At 34.2% G+C, this 15549-nt stretch overlaps 1 protein-coding gene across 6 annotated transcripts in view; it reads left to right on the top strand.

Annotated features, from left to right (window-relative positions):
• Window positions 1-15549, top strand: part of RTKN2 (rhotekin 2) — a 143569-nt gene that overhangs the window by 22446 nt on the left and 105574 nt on the right. For 4 of the 6 annotated variants that reach the window (XM_049855658.1, XM_049855653.1, XM_049855657.1 and 1 more), the window contains 2 exons: window positions 7972-8030; window positions 8617-8640. In XM_049855658.1, coding sequence (XP_049711615.1) covers window positions 7972-8030; window positions 8617-8640 — 83 coding nt within the window. The remainder of the gene's footprint in view (window positions 1-7971; window positions 8031-8616; window positions 8641-15549) is intronic. The other 2 variants (XM_049855654.1, XM_049855656.1) reach the window with 1 other exon arrangement.

The raw sequence follows: 15549 nt of genomic DNA on the forward strand, positions 1-15549 counted from the left end.
TTTAGCCTTTCTGAATCACGTTGTTGGAGGTGTGTTTCTTGTATTCATCCTAGAGTTGGGTTTTACATTATGAGCTAATCTGAAAATCCTTCTAATGTCTAATAAAAAAGTTAAGCCTATTTACATGTACTGATATGACTAATAAATTTGGTTTTAGCTTTGTCATATTTTATGTCATATTAACTATGTATGTGTAGTTTTAATTATGCTGTACCTTTTACTATATGGCCTATTTCTTTTTAATTTTTTTTTTCCTAATTTAGGAAGGGTTTTTTTGGTCATTGTAGTTACTATAACTTTATATACTGATAACTTTATGTAATACCCTTAGTTATTTTTTTCTTACTTAAAACCAAACCTGTTGCCGTCAAGTCAATTCCACCTCATAGCGACCCTATAGGACAGAGTAGAACTGGCCCTGTAGGGTTTCCAAGAAACAGTTGGTGGATTCGAACTGCTGAGCTTTTGGTTAGTAGTTGAGCTCTTAACCACTGATTTTCTGCTTTAGGTGATAACATTTTGTTACCACTCATTTACATAGAGATCAATGAATTTATTCTCTTCTCTCCTTCACTACTCCTTTTTTTTTTTTTCAAGTTGTATTATTTCTGCTTTGGGGTAGTGGGTAATAGTTACATAATAATCTTTAACCTGTGGCTCCATCTTTGTTTTAGTTTTTGATCTGCAATTAAATATGTATAATATAAAATGACCGATTTTTATTCTTTGTAAATGACTTTGTCTCTTTGCTTGGAAGTGCAAATGATTTTCTTTATTTTAAGTTCTGATAATTATACTGGAATATGTTTAAAGCTGATTATTCTGGCTCATTTAGGGCCTTTTCAATGTGTATATTCAATTCTTTCATTTCCAGAAAGTTTTCCTGAACTACAAATTAAAATATTAATTCTATCTCATTTGTTTTTCTTATTCGGGAACTCCAATTATACATAAGTTGGACCTTCTTTGCCTGTCTTCTGTATCTGTCGCTGTTTCTCTGATCTTTTTTAACTATTTCATTTTTGTTCATTTGGTTCTTTCCATTCCTATCCCCTAAGCCTATTCCTTAATATATTTCAGTTTTATCTCTTCTTCCTTGGACACCATGCATCATTTTAATCTTCATTTCTGAAATAACTTTTTCTTCCCCCTCACAATTTCTTTCCTTGTCTTTTTCTTTCATTCTTTCCTATCATTGCCAAGATGTCTTTTGCTTGTCCATTACTAGTCTGAGGTTTTAGATTTCAGAATTTTGGTTTCTTTCATATTTGGAGTAGTTTGTTTAACTGCATTTAATTCATTTTGGAATATCATATTACAGTTTTTGTTGCATCATTTTTGGAGGGGAGTTGATATGTAGCATATTTTTATCAGCTGAAGAATTTTCATTATTTCTGTTTTTATTCATGTTTCATATGGATGTTGGGGTTCTATTTTTGTCCTTAATGAAGTGTATAGAATTTTCCTGGGCCAAGGGATCCATAGGAGAAGGAATAGTAGGAGGGCTTACTTGGTTTCTTAGTTAAGAGTACATTCTATTAAAGCTGTGAAGAACAGTTTCTTTAGTAAATGGTACCTTTTGGGATGTGGGTTGATTGGTTTTCTGATTCTTTGATACTATTTTGTTTCTTGGTATTTTTAATTTTGACTCCTTCCTTCTTTTTCATTTCCAAGCCTCCAAAGGACATCTCCTCTGTTGTGTCTTTCTCTTCTCCAAAGTACTAATACAGAGTACTTTTGGAGCCCCTTTCTTTCAACTCCCCATAACTAGCGCTATAATATCTACCAAGTCTTATAACCATTCTCTCTTTTCCCAGGGGAGACCCTAAGTTGATTATTATTTGTGTTTTGCGATACCCACCTGACTCCTTATTTGTATAGGCCTCCAAGAGGTGGCTTTCATGGTTTCAGATGTTAATTTCTCTACTAACATGTAAACTGAAGTTTATATTGTCTGTATTCTAGTTTGCTGTAGGATGGGCTATGGGTGATTTTACTTGCTTTCCTTGTTGATATAAAGGCTTTTGGAGAGTGTGTGAAGAAATTCTAGTTTAGGTGGCCACCATTATTTTACAGGAACTGGGTAGTTACAGTCTAATCACTTTAACAAATGTTTTAGTGCCTCTTCTGCATAAGCTCTAAGCTAAATACTTGGGTCAAAAATATAAATATTCATAAAGTAATCTTCGTTTTTGTGTAACTTTTTTTTTAAATGCCATACAATACATTTTAAAAAATAATTCACTCAATAGCTCTGTGAAGTAGGTAAATACTTCCTCATTTTACAGATTAGGGTGCTGAGGCTAAAAGGTTAGCTATAACTCACTAATAATTAGTTATTGATGTATAAGATCCAAACCCAAGGCTTTACAGTCTAAATTTAGTATCTTCTTCATCAGAATGGTCATATCCTCATTTCACTTGATTCAGTATCTACTAAAGATTTATTCAGTGCCTTAGAATGTCCTGACATTTATACCAGATATTGGTGATACAGCAGTGAACAAAATAAAAATCTCTGTGCTCATGGAGCTTATATTTTAGCAATAATATTCCACTCCACTTCCCATCCATCTCCTTTTGTCTTAGCTTGGCTTTGTAAAAATAATACTAACCAAGGTCATTTATAGGACCTTTTTTTAAATTATGCATATGCCAAGAAATTTGGAGTACAGTTACCTGGCCAACCAACTGGAAAAGATCTATATTTGTGCCCATTCCAAAGAAAGGTGATCCAACAGAATGTGGAATTTATTGAACAATATTATTAATACCACATGCAAATAAAATTTTGCTGAAGATCATTCAAAAGTGGTTGCAGCAGTGCATTGACAGGGAACTGTCAGAAATTCAAGCCAGATTCAGAAGAGGATGTGGAATGAGGATATCATTGCTGATGTCAGATGGATCTTGGCTGAAGGCAGAAAATGCCAGAAAGATGTTTACCTGTGTTCTATTAGCTGCGCAAACACATTCGGCCGTGTGGATCACAACAAATTATGGACATAACATTACAAAGAATGGGAATTCCAGAACACTTAATCGTGGTTATGTGGAATCTGTACATAGACCAAGAAGAGGCAGTCTTTCAAACAGAACAAGGGGATACTGCATGTTTTAAAATCAGGAAAGGTGTGCGTCAGGGTTGTATCCTTTCACCACACTTATTCAGTCTGTATGCTAAGCAAATAATCTGAGAAAATTGGCTATATTGAAGAAGAAAGTGGCATCAGGAATGGAGGAAGATTCATTAACAACCTTCATTATGCAGATGACACAACCTTGCTTGCTGAAAGTGAAGAGGAATTGAAGCACTTACTAATGAAGATCAAAGAGTACAGTCTTTAGTATGGATTTCACCTGAACATAAAGAAAACAAAAATCCTCACAGCTGGACCAATAAGCAATATCATGATAAATGAAGAAAAGATTGAAGTTGTCAAGGATTTCATTTTACTTGGATCCACAATCAACTCCTATAGAAGCAGCGATCAAGAAATCAAATGATGCATTGCATTGGGCAAATCTGCTGCAAAAGACCTCTTTTTAAAGTGTTAAAAAGCAAAGATGTTACTTTGAGGCTTAAGGTGCACCTGACCCCAAGCCATGGTATTTTCAGTTGCCTCGTATGCATGCGAAAGTTGGACAGTGAATAAGGAAGACCAAAGAAGAATTGATGCTTTTGAATTGTGGTGTTGGCAAAGAATATTGAATATGCCAGACGAACGAACAAATCTGTCTTGGAGGAAGTACAGCCAGAATGCTCCTTAGAAGGGAGGGTGGCCATACTTTATCTCACATACTTTGGACATTTTATCAGGAGGGACAAGTCCCTGGAGAAGGACATCATGCTTGGTAAAGTAGAGGGTTAGTGAAAAAAAGACCCTCAGCGAGATGGACCGACACGGTGCTTGCAACAGCGGGCCCAAACAGCAATGATTGTGAGGATGGCGCAGGACCGGGCAGTGTTTCGTTCTCTTGTACTTAGGACCGCTATGAGTCAGAATCGACTTGACAGTATCTAATAACAACAACAATTATGGGTATCATTCAACATAATTGTGATTTAGTAGTGTCAAAATAATTTCATGAGTTTTATGTGATTATTATGCTAAATAGTTTCTTATACTTCAGTTGCCTAGTTTATTGCTTATGTACTATAACTTAAGAAAGAAAGTAAAGAAAGCATAGGTTAGAAATGAAAATTGCATACTCTTGGTATTTCCACAATAAAATGTGAAATATTTAGTGACATTTCTGATTTTATTTTTTAAGCTTTATGTAGTTTAGCATCTGTTAAGAGAATTTGTTACGTCAGGATTTGAAGTAGAAAGCTTATCTGCTCATTAAGATACTTACGAAGCTGTTAATTTTATGCTACATAATTTTCGGAAGGCTTAAAATTTCATGTTAAGCATTTTGAGTGTTTTAGTTTTCACTCATGTGCATATAGGTGAAGGATTTTATAACCTGCTTTCAAATAATTGAATACTATTTAAAATTATCTTAGTACTTCATTAAGAAAATATGAAGTATTTTAGTCATTATGCTATTTCCTATTATAGCTTATTAATTTTGGGAAAGAAATGCTATTTTAAATTCCTATCTATCTAAAAAAAATATCTAGAACAGTATAAATTAGGATAATCCATATTTACTCAGTCGATTTTAAGATAGTTTTTGAGCAACAAAGCTAATTGGCACCCTCTTTTGGTCATTTTATTTACCTACAGACAGAAATATCTTAGAAGTTAAAATTTTGTCCTTTAAATGCTTATCCCTCCCTGTCTTGTAAATTTAGCATTTCCTAGTCTTTTAGTCTTACCTAGATAACTGTCTAAACAGGGTTCGTAAGAATAAGGTACAGTATTATTTAGCTGGCTTTTGTTTGGGTAATTTTGTGGGTATTTGCTTTTTCCTCAGGCTAGCTCTCTAGTTGTAGCATTCAGAATTGGTGTTAACATTGCAGATTTTCAAACAAGCATTTGTTTAACTGAAACAAACTATTAGCTACAGTAGCACATTATTAAACAGATAATGTTTAACAATTTTATTGTCAATTTGGATTAATTAGAAAAACACATTTTAGCACTAAAAATAACAGTTCTGGGAGATATTTGAATTGAAAATAACTCCAGCTTCAGAAAGTTGGAGCTGAATTACTTCAGCTCATCTAGTCTCAATTTTTTAAAAGACAGCCTTAATTATCCTGTACGATTATGTGGTTAATTGGGTTTATATTTTGTTTTGATAATATTTGCATATAATGAATTTGCTGACTGGCCCTAGAAATGCTTTTGCAGGTAAGCAAGCTGTACTCTGCCATGTGGTTGAACAGTTTGGAAGGGAATTTTTTTTTGGTAAATAATAAGTTTGCTTCTGGTGGTTCTAGTATTTCAGAATTTTACTTGCCTGCCAAACGCTCAAAGGCTCAAGTTTAATTCAATTTAATAATACCTAATGGGCTTTAACATAATCTATGACTTAGTCTGTTATATCAAAGTTACTCACCATATTAGAGCTTCCTTATCTTTTTTCACTAAAATAAGTACTTTAAGAATTTATATGATGCATTACTCATAGAGAAGTAATTTTTTAAAATGTTACTTACAAGTGCCAACAATATAAATACAAATGTATTTATATTGTATTTCTTGTACCAATTTGAAGAAATTAAGAGTTGTGTTTGATTTCAAGTGGGCCTTTCAGCATATTATTTTCACCAAAATATAAAACAAGACATTCATTTGAATTTTTTGCTCTAATGAACTAAGCAAGTTAATGTGCGACATAGAAAATGTTAAACTTGACACTCTTTATTTTATGATTCATTGGAACATTATTTTGAAATAATCAGTGAATACTTATATTTTTCATTCAGTATAGTCTCTATGTTAACTTATGTGTTGGGTGTGATCTTAAGTAATTAGATAGGATTCTGAGAATATATGGTTTTAAATGTACTATAGTGCTTTAGTCATACCTCATATGTGGCTCTATAAGTACCATATAAATGTCCCATATAAACTTAAGCACCTTAGTAAATTATCTTAGCTCATTTGAAATATATTTTACATATAATACTTGTATGCCTAATCCAGAAAGGGGGTAAAGAAAGATCATATTTTGTTGTCAAATTTGGAAGCATGATGATGAATACATAGATAGTCTCTTGTACAAAGCTACTGACATGGAATGAGATGGGCTAGAAATTAGAATAACTTCCCACTCCATACTCCCACCTGGTCTTTTTCCAGAAGCCCTCTTAGAATCAAGCATTATTAACAGGAAGTTTATATCTTGTCACATATTTGAAGTACTTAATTAAGTTAGCTGGCAGTTAATTAGCTAACCAAATAAAGACCCCTCCTCTCCAAAAAAATGCAAAAAATACTCTTGGAAATGTTGCCTCAGAAATCAGAGTGCTAATCTGTAAGTGCAGGTTATTAGGAAGCAGGATATTGGGGAGCTTATTTAAGGATGGGGTTGAGCTTGTCTAGTGGGAGTTTTTTTTTAAAGGTTTTTTTTTATTGTAGTAAAATATATACAATGAAATTTGTCATTTTAACCATATGAAAGGGTACAATTCAGTGGCATTAATTATAGTCGCAATGTGCAACCATTGCCACTGTTTATTTCCAGGATGCATTCATCACCCCAAACAGAAACTCAGTGTCGCTTCAGTAATAACTCCCAGTTGTCCTCTCCCCCAGTCCCTGGTAACCACTAAACTACTTTCTTACTCCATGGGAGATACCTATTTTGAAAGATGTTTTTTCATGGTAGTTGTTTACTCTGAAGTCAGATCTGGAAATATCTTATATCCCTGGAGTTTCCTTTGAAATTTTTTTCTGTTGTCATAATAATATTTTCCTCTCTACATTTTATTTTCCCTTCAGAGCCACTCCCTTCCTTTCCCACCTTAGTTAATTTATTGTATGTTTTAGTATCTGCTTAGTTCTTTGTAATTGCGGAGAATGAAATGTAATATTAACTGTATATAAATATATTGTTAGTTGCCATCAAGTCGATTCTGGCTCATGGCAACTCCATGTAGGAAGAGTAGAACTGCTCTGTAGAGTTTTCAAGGCTGTGATGTTTTGGAAGAAAATCCCGGGCCTGTCTTCTGACGTACCCCTGGGTGGGTTCGAACTACCAACCTTTCAGCTACTAGTCAGTCACTTAGCTGTTTACACCACCCAGGGACCTTTTATGATAAAAAATATAAATATATAGCAGAGAGAAATTTTCTGATAAAAACTATTTTCTGGTAAAAATTGCAAATATATAGCAGAGATAAGTGTTCTGATAATATGTAAAATTCTGTAAGGATAAGTTACTCTTGGTCAGCAAGTTACACGATTGGGAAGTTCACTAACTTTTTCAGGCCATTGTATCCAGTGGGAAGCCATGGTGGCGTAGTGGTTGAGAGCTACGTCTGCTAACTAAAAGATCAGCAGTTTGAATCCACCAGGAAACTCTATGGGGCAGTTCTACTTTGTCCTGTAGGGTCACTAAGAGTCAGAATCAACTCGACGGCAACGGGTTTGGTTTTTTGGTTTTATGTTGGGTAAGCTGGAAATGTAATTTATGAAATGGTGATCCAAGGTACTCTACTTTTAGAACCTGGGGAAATATTGTACTTCTTATTTATGAATGTAAGTAATCACAAAGGACTTTCATTATAGAGTAAACCGATATACAATCAGCAAAGAATATAAAGTTTATATGAAAAATCAAAGAGAATGGCTTTGTGTATTTCTGTTAAAACAAATCAAGTAAAAAAACCCACTGCCATCAAGTTGATTCTGACTGATAAGTTTGAGTCAAATCGTTTACATTAACTGGAAGTCATTATTATTTATAGGTACATGTTTGTTTTGAAATTTATTGTTTTGCAATAATTGTTAAAACAATTGTTTTTTGGAAAAGATGTATATGTTTTTTTAATAAGGCTTTTTCTTTTGACAGCAATGTAAATTTTGAAAGTCAAGGACGAACAGCATGTAAAGGGAAGATTGCCATATCAGGTATGCTGTCGATGGATTAATTTTATATTGGTTAGTGAATTGTATAAAGTGACTTCCTCAAGTTGTTTTTTTTTTTAACTTCCTGCTTCCCTTCAGTTTTATTTTGCATATCTCTATCAGAACAGTTGTCCTAAAACACTGTTTTCATCATTATGCTCTATGTTGTGTAGAGCTTTACAGTTTAGGGAAACCTTCATATACATTGCATACATTATACAGTTTTATCCTCAGTGCAGCCTTGTGAAATCAGGAGGGCAGTTCTCGTTTTCTGCATACACAGAGCTTAAGTTACTTGCTGCCGCTGGCTGAGCTGGGCAGCAAATCCAAGCCTTTTGACTCTCCATTCCTTTTCTGCTCAGAAGCTTCAATGTTTTTTAATATTTGTCTAGGCCGTAAGTTCGTGAGGGTTGGAATCATGTTTGTTTTGTTCATCACTATAGACCCAGAAGCTAACGTAATGCTTGGTACGTAGTAATTGCTCAGTGAGTATTTATTTATTGGATGGAAGATGGCTATTCAATGACTGCAGGATAAAGACCAAACTTCTTTCCCTGGAGTATTCTGTTCTGACTCAACTATTTTATAGACCCAGAAGCTAACGTAATGCTTGGTACGTAGTAATTGCTCAGTGAGTATTTATTTATTGGATGGAAGATGGCTATTCAATGACTGCAGGATAAAGACCAAACTTCTTTCCCTGGAGTATTCTGTTCTGACTCAACAATTTTCTAAGCATATCTTCTGCTCTACATGGACTGTCAGCTTTCACCAGGCATTTCTTTCTTCGTCCTGTGAACACACCCCATGATCCTGATATCCAATTAGCTCTTGAAATAAATATATTTCATTCAAGATCTACTTGCTCATCCATAAAGCCTTTCTGGTTATCATTCTAAAAACACCCAGTGCCGTGGATTCTAGCTAGGAATATTTCCTTTCTCTGACTGCAGTTAAGAGACTCTTTACCACTAGGTGGCACTTATGCTGTGTATGGCTTATTCGTGTGTCTGACCCTTAGATAATTTACCTCTACAAACATTGTTTTATTGGCATATTTTGGAAACAACAGTGTCTGCCTTTATGGGTCCTTAAGTACTAAATAGGTGTCTTAGTTATCTAGTGTTGCTATAACAGAAATACCAGAAGTGGATGGCTTTACCAAACAGAAGTTTACTTTCTCCAATTTAGGAGGCTAGAAGTCCAAATTCAGGGTGCAGGCACTAGGAGAAGACTTGTTCTCTCTGTCACCTCTGGAGGAAGGTCCTTGTTTCTTCTGAGTTTTTGCTCCTGGGAGATCTTCATGTAGCTTGGCATTTCTCTTCCCCATCTCTGCTTCTTTCTCTTGCTTGTTTACTGTCTTTCATATCTCAAATGAGATTGACTTAAGATACACCCTATACTAATCCTGTCTCATTAATATAACAAAGACAAAGACAAAAACCCAAACCAAACCCACCGCCATCAAGACTACACCGACTCATAGTGACCTCATAGGGTTTCCAAGGCTGTAAATCTCTGTGGAAGCAGACTGCCACATCTTTCTCCCACAGAGCCGCTGGTGGTTTCGAACTGCTGACCTTTCGGTTAGCAGTCAAATGCTTTAACCACTACGCCACCAGGGTTCGTTCCTTTAACAAATACAACCCATTCCCAAATGGGATTATAACCACAGGCCTAGAGGTTAGGATTTACAACACATATTTTTGGGGGACATAATTCAGTCCATAACACTCAAAAAAAAAAAAAAAAAAGGTTATTTTATTGGCCAAAAGCCTTGTTCTCTTAGTATCAGAGAGCCCGCTGCCACACTTCAGGATCTCTCACTCAAAGAACTGTTTTTAGAAATGTTTTTATGAAGAAACAAAAATTCTCATGCAAGAATAGATCTAAATCTTATACAGGATATAATTGGCCCAAATCAGAGGAATTGCCCTCAGCTAAGCAAAAAATTCTTCAGAAAAATAACTATATAAAAATCTGTTGCTTGTTTTATACTTATACATGTTTTCATCTTTCCAATTATAAGATTGGGATAAAACATGTTTTATACCTCTGTATCTTTTTGATACCTAACAGTACATTTACGTTTTTTTTTATTCACTATGTTCAATACATTTTAACATGAATAAATAAAATATTGTGTCTTTAAAGATGATTTCTAAAAATACTTAAACATAATCCTCCATTTCTTGCATCTAATATGGTACCATGGAGTATACAAATGAAATATATTAAATTGCAATTGAAGACTCAATGACATGATAGAGTTAACATCTCTTGTCATTTCTTAATAAAGAGTTTATTGACTATAGCAATTCATGATCTTGGGATTAACTGTATGTACATTTAGAAAGGTGCTTAGGTGAAAGCTTCTGAAGTAAAATTTTATTTTCCTCCATTTTAAATAAAATATTTTCATGACCACAAATGCTCTAAGGGCAAAAATGGAGCTTATTTCTTTATGTGTTCCTTCTTTCCAAAAGATAATTTCAAATTAAGGATCTGAAAGCCTCAGAAAATGGAATACATGTGTAATTTCTTTTCATCTTTGCCTAGCCTTAGTTATATTTTGTCTATGTACTGGTAAAAAAAAAAAAAAAAGACAATTAAAAATTTACTTTTATAAATCCAATTTCTTTTGGCTTTGAGATGGAAATGTGACTTGTTTTGGTCAAAATGAATATTTGTAACAAAGTTTCATAATTTTTCTGAGATTACATTGACAGTGAAGAGATACCCAGGTTTTTCGTTTCCAGCTTTACCACTCACTGACCAGTTGTTTATAAAAGTAAAGGATAATGATTGCGGCATTTATCCTTATTATTTCTGCTGAACGCCAAATAATTGTGTTGCAGTAGTGTCTCCGTTTATTCACTGATTACTGAGTCTATGACTAAAAGCCAAATTAATCCACCAAATACCCCAGTTTTCACCTTTGAAAATGATAGACTTTTAGATCCTGATAGCATTAAGCTAGGCATCCCACCGTGGCTCTCTCAGGTTACCAATAAAATATCAGCGAAGATATAAAAATGAGAAAGGCAAAAATCCTGTAAAGTAAAACAGTCAACCATTACAAGAATCTGCAAAGAATTTCTACTATTTGAAGCTGGGTTGAGAAACATGATTGGTGGGTTACATATCTTTTACTGTCTGAACAGTACATGAGTACCTGGGAAATAGATAAGAAATGTCTGCCTCCCCTTTTTGGGGTTCTGAGGGTGCAAGACTAACCAACAGCTTTGGGTGTACAGCAACGGAAGTCAGAGAGCCCATATTCTTTTCATGATGATGTAAATAGTGCCACCCTGACAGGAAGAACAACTGTAAGAAGAACAGTTGTGAAATGTGCCAGCAACTACGGTCAAGCGGAGGAAATGAGCTCATTTAACAGGACGTTGGCCAATCATAATTATTTAAAAAAAAAAAAAAGCATCCCTATTAAAATCAAGAACAAAATAATAATATCTATTTTTCATCAATATAATTGAACACTTTTAAAAATTATAGCAAAAATGGTAAGAATAAAAGATGAAATTACTGAAAAGAAATGGACATTGAATACCATTTGAATATAATAGATTGCAGACCCAGAAAATCTAAGGTAATTTACTGAAACACTATTTGAATTAATAAAGAATTTAGTAAAAGTGGCTAGGTTTAAGATAAATATACAGAAAACAGTATGTTCTCTCAAAACCAACAATAACTAAGTAGAAAACATAATGGAAAAAAAATTCCATTTACAATAACACCAAAAAACAGAAACACTAAATAACCGAGGCTAACCTTAACAAAAGTGTAAGGGCAGATGTACCAAACATATTAATATAAAGGTATCAGTTTCCAAATTAATTTATATAGTAGTTTCTGATGAAATATTAGGTCCCTGAGTGGTGTGAACAGTTTGCATTTGTCTACTAATCTAAAGGTTGATGGTTCAAATTCACCCAGCGGTGCCACAGAAGACTTTGCAATTTGCCTGCATAAAGATTACAGCCAAGAAAACCCTATGGAGTAGTTCAATAAGTCAGAATCAACTCAATGGCAATGGTTTTGTTTTTGTTTTTTAATGACACATTTGGGAGGGAGAGATTTTGACAAAATAGTTCTAAAATTCATTTGAAGAACTTAGCAAGTGAGAATAAGATGTTTTTTAAAGGAAATATATCCTCTAACAGATACTAAAGTGTGTTATAAAGGTATGATGATTACAGTTTTAATATTATGATAAACAGAGTAATTGATAAATAATTAGGTCCATAAAACATATAGCCAAGAAACAGACACTAAGAATGTCATATGTGATAAAGATGGCATCATAAATCAGAGGAAGAGAAAGACTATTGGATTTATAAATAGTGCTGGAACAATTATTTTTCTAAGATTTGTATTCTTACCTCACATACCCAAAAATTTCATGTAGATTAAATAGTTAACTTTTAAAAGTACAAACCATAAACAATATCTAGAAAAAATATAGATGAATAGTAACTTATCTATGTCACCAAGAGATCTCTGAAACATGAAATAATCAAAAGATTGGCTTTTTTCATTATATAAAAATTTTAAAAATATATAATTATAATACAAAAGGGACCAATTATAAACAATATGACAAAGCATGAATATTTTTATTAAGTAAAGAGCTCTTAAAATTCAGTAGAAAAATGGTTTATGGATATGAATAGATTCACTAAAGTTGCCAATAAATGTATTAACATGTTTTTGTTAGTCGAGAAAATAGAAATCTAAACAGTTAAATCCTGTCACCTGAGTGTTAAATTGGTAAATATATTTTTTAAATTATTAGTGAATAAGATGTATGTAAAATGCTTAATTTGGATGTGGAGAAAGCCCAGTAGGTGTATTTATCAACACTGATAAATACATATCTGCTGGATTAGGTGGTGGTGGGGACGAGGACTAATATAAAGTTTTTCTAAAAAGAAAATTAGAAATAGGCATTAAAAGCCTTAAAAATAGAATTTTTAGGGGGGAAAAAAGTAGACAAAGTATCATCTAACCTAAAATTGAAGCACATAAATCTAGCCGAACACCTTAATTTCATAAAGATTTATAATTAATTGAAAATGACATAATTAATAGCATGAAAAATTCGCTATAAACTTCCTAAGTGGTAACAGGGAATTGTTTTAAAAAGAGAAATTTTCCACAAATCAATTGAAGAGAAAGTTTGAGCTGGTGTTGAGTCAGTCCCTAACTCGTGGCAACCCTGTGCACAATGGAACGAAACTCCTGCCCTGTTCTGCACCATCCCCTTGACTGATTGCAAATTGAACCTTTGTGATCCACAGGGTTTTTCTTGCTGATGTGTACTCCCCAGGCAATTAAAACTAATTTCACTTGTCCATTGAAATCTCTTTACTATGCTGCGTTTTACTGTCATTCATACATCCTAATCTATTTGATAGAACCTTGATCTCTAACTTTGAAAATACTTAAATGTCTTAGTTATCTAGTACTGCCATAACAAAATATCACAAGTGGACGGCTTTAACAAACAGAAATTTATTTTCTCCAGTTTAGGAGGCCCGAAGTCCAGATTCAGGGTACCGGGTCTTAAGGGAAGAAGATTTTCTTTCTCAGTTGGCCCTGGAGGGAAGTCCTTGTCTCTTTGAGCTTCTGCTCCTGGGTGATCTTCATGTGGCTTGGGATCTGTCTTCCCCCATCTCTGCTCTCTAGCTTGCTTGTTTAATTTCAGTTATATCGCTAAAGAGATTGACTGGAGATATACCCTACACTAGTCCTGCCTCATTAATATAACAAAGATAACCCATTCCCAAATGGGCTTATAACCACAGGCATAGAGGTTAGGATTTACAACATATTTTTGGGGAAAAGAGTTCAATTCATAATACATACCAAAGGAATGTCATAGGAAAATCGTTACTACTATCAACTGGTATTAAAAGTAAAGGTGAGGCACTATTTACAATAGCCAAAAGGTGTAAACAACCCAAGTTTCCATCAACAGATGTGAGGATAAACAAAGTGCGACGTATACATATAATGGGATATTAAAAGTGAAGTTCTGATACATGCTGCAACATAGATGAACCTTGAAAATTAAAACATGCTGAGTGAACTAAGACACAAAAGGACAAATACTGTGTAATCCCACTTATATGAAATACCTAGAACAAGCAAATGTATAGAGACTAAAGTTTATTAGTGGTTACCAGTGGCTAGAGGGAGTTATTGCCTAAGGGGTACTAAGTTTCTGTTTGGGGCAATGAAAAACTTTTGGAAATAGCGGTGATGGTTGCACAACGTGGTTAACATAATTAACGTCACTCAGTTGTACATTTAGAAGTAGTTAAAATGGCAGATTTTTTGCTATACGTGTTTTACCACAATAAAAAAAGATAAAAAAAAAAAAAGTAGAGGAAATAATGGAGGAAACTAGGAAGTAAAAATTTAGAGTATGTCAATGGTCTAGATTAACTTCTGGAATAAGGACCATTAGCACAATTTCTTTAGTGTTTAAAGACTGTGAATAAGAGAAATTACGTTTCAATGACTTTTAGAGCATATGTTGTTTCTTGGCTTGAAAAAAAGTGGTATAGTCTTTCTAGTTTTATGTCTTAAGGAAAATACTACAGTGTGCACATGAATATATAAAGATTTTCAAATTCTTTTGTAGACAAATGTTATTTGAAAAACCTTGACTCTGTCAAAAGCTGGGTCTCTACCAAAAACCAGTGATCTTAGACAAGCTCCTTATTTTCTTGGAAGTTTGCATATTGGACAAAAGCACTAAAGTCACTTCTCCATCTACTATTCTATGCCTTTAAAATGTATTTAACTACAGTTGCTGTTACTGCTTACCAAAAAATAGAAATTCAACAAACTAGATTGCCCATAATTCACCTATTTTTAAAATGTAGATAACAAAATGAAAATGTTATGGTATAGGCTTATTACAGATCACTTAGTAAATCAATTATTTGAGTAATAATTGGTTGTAAGAAATGGTGTGGTGGAGATGTATGATCTCCTCCAACTTCATGATGGGGAGAGGGAATCACTGTCAGCATCAGCAGCCCAAGGCTGATTCCTGTGACGTGGAGGTCAGACACGCCTCCTCTCTCCAGCCTTTTTAGCAATTCTCATACCAGCCATCCCTCCCACGGCTCACTCTGCTTCTCTTCAGGGTTCAGTAATTTGTTGCAATGGCCAAGATACTCACAGTTATGGGGTTCATTAGCGAACTAGCAGGTTATAATTTGGAGCCTTGGTGGGGCAGTAGTTAAGAGCTCTGCTGCTAACCGAAAAGTCAGCAGTTCAAATCCACGAGCCGCTCCTTGGAAACCCAATGGGGCAGTTCTACCCTGTTCTGCAGGGTCTCTTGAGTTAGAATTGACTCGATAGCAGTGGGTTTTGTCTTTTTTTTAGGTTACAATTCAGAAATGACTCAGGATACAGTTCTTTGATTAGGATATCCTCTTCTTAGCTATGCCCACAGGCAGGCCTCCCTTTCTAGCCCTTGGCGCCT

This window comes from Elephas maximus, chromosome 16 (genome assembly GCF_024166365.1).
Source record: "Elephas maximus indicus isolate mEleMax1 chromosome 16, mEleMax1 primary haplotype, whole genome shotgun sequence".
Taxonomy (NCBI): domain Eukaryota; kingdom Metazoa; phylum Chordata; class Mammalia; order Proboscidea; family Elephantidae; genus Elephas; species Elephas maximus.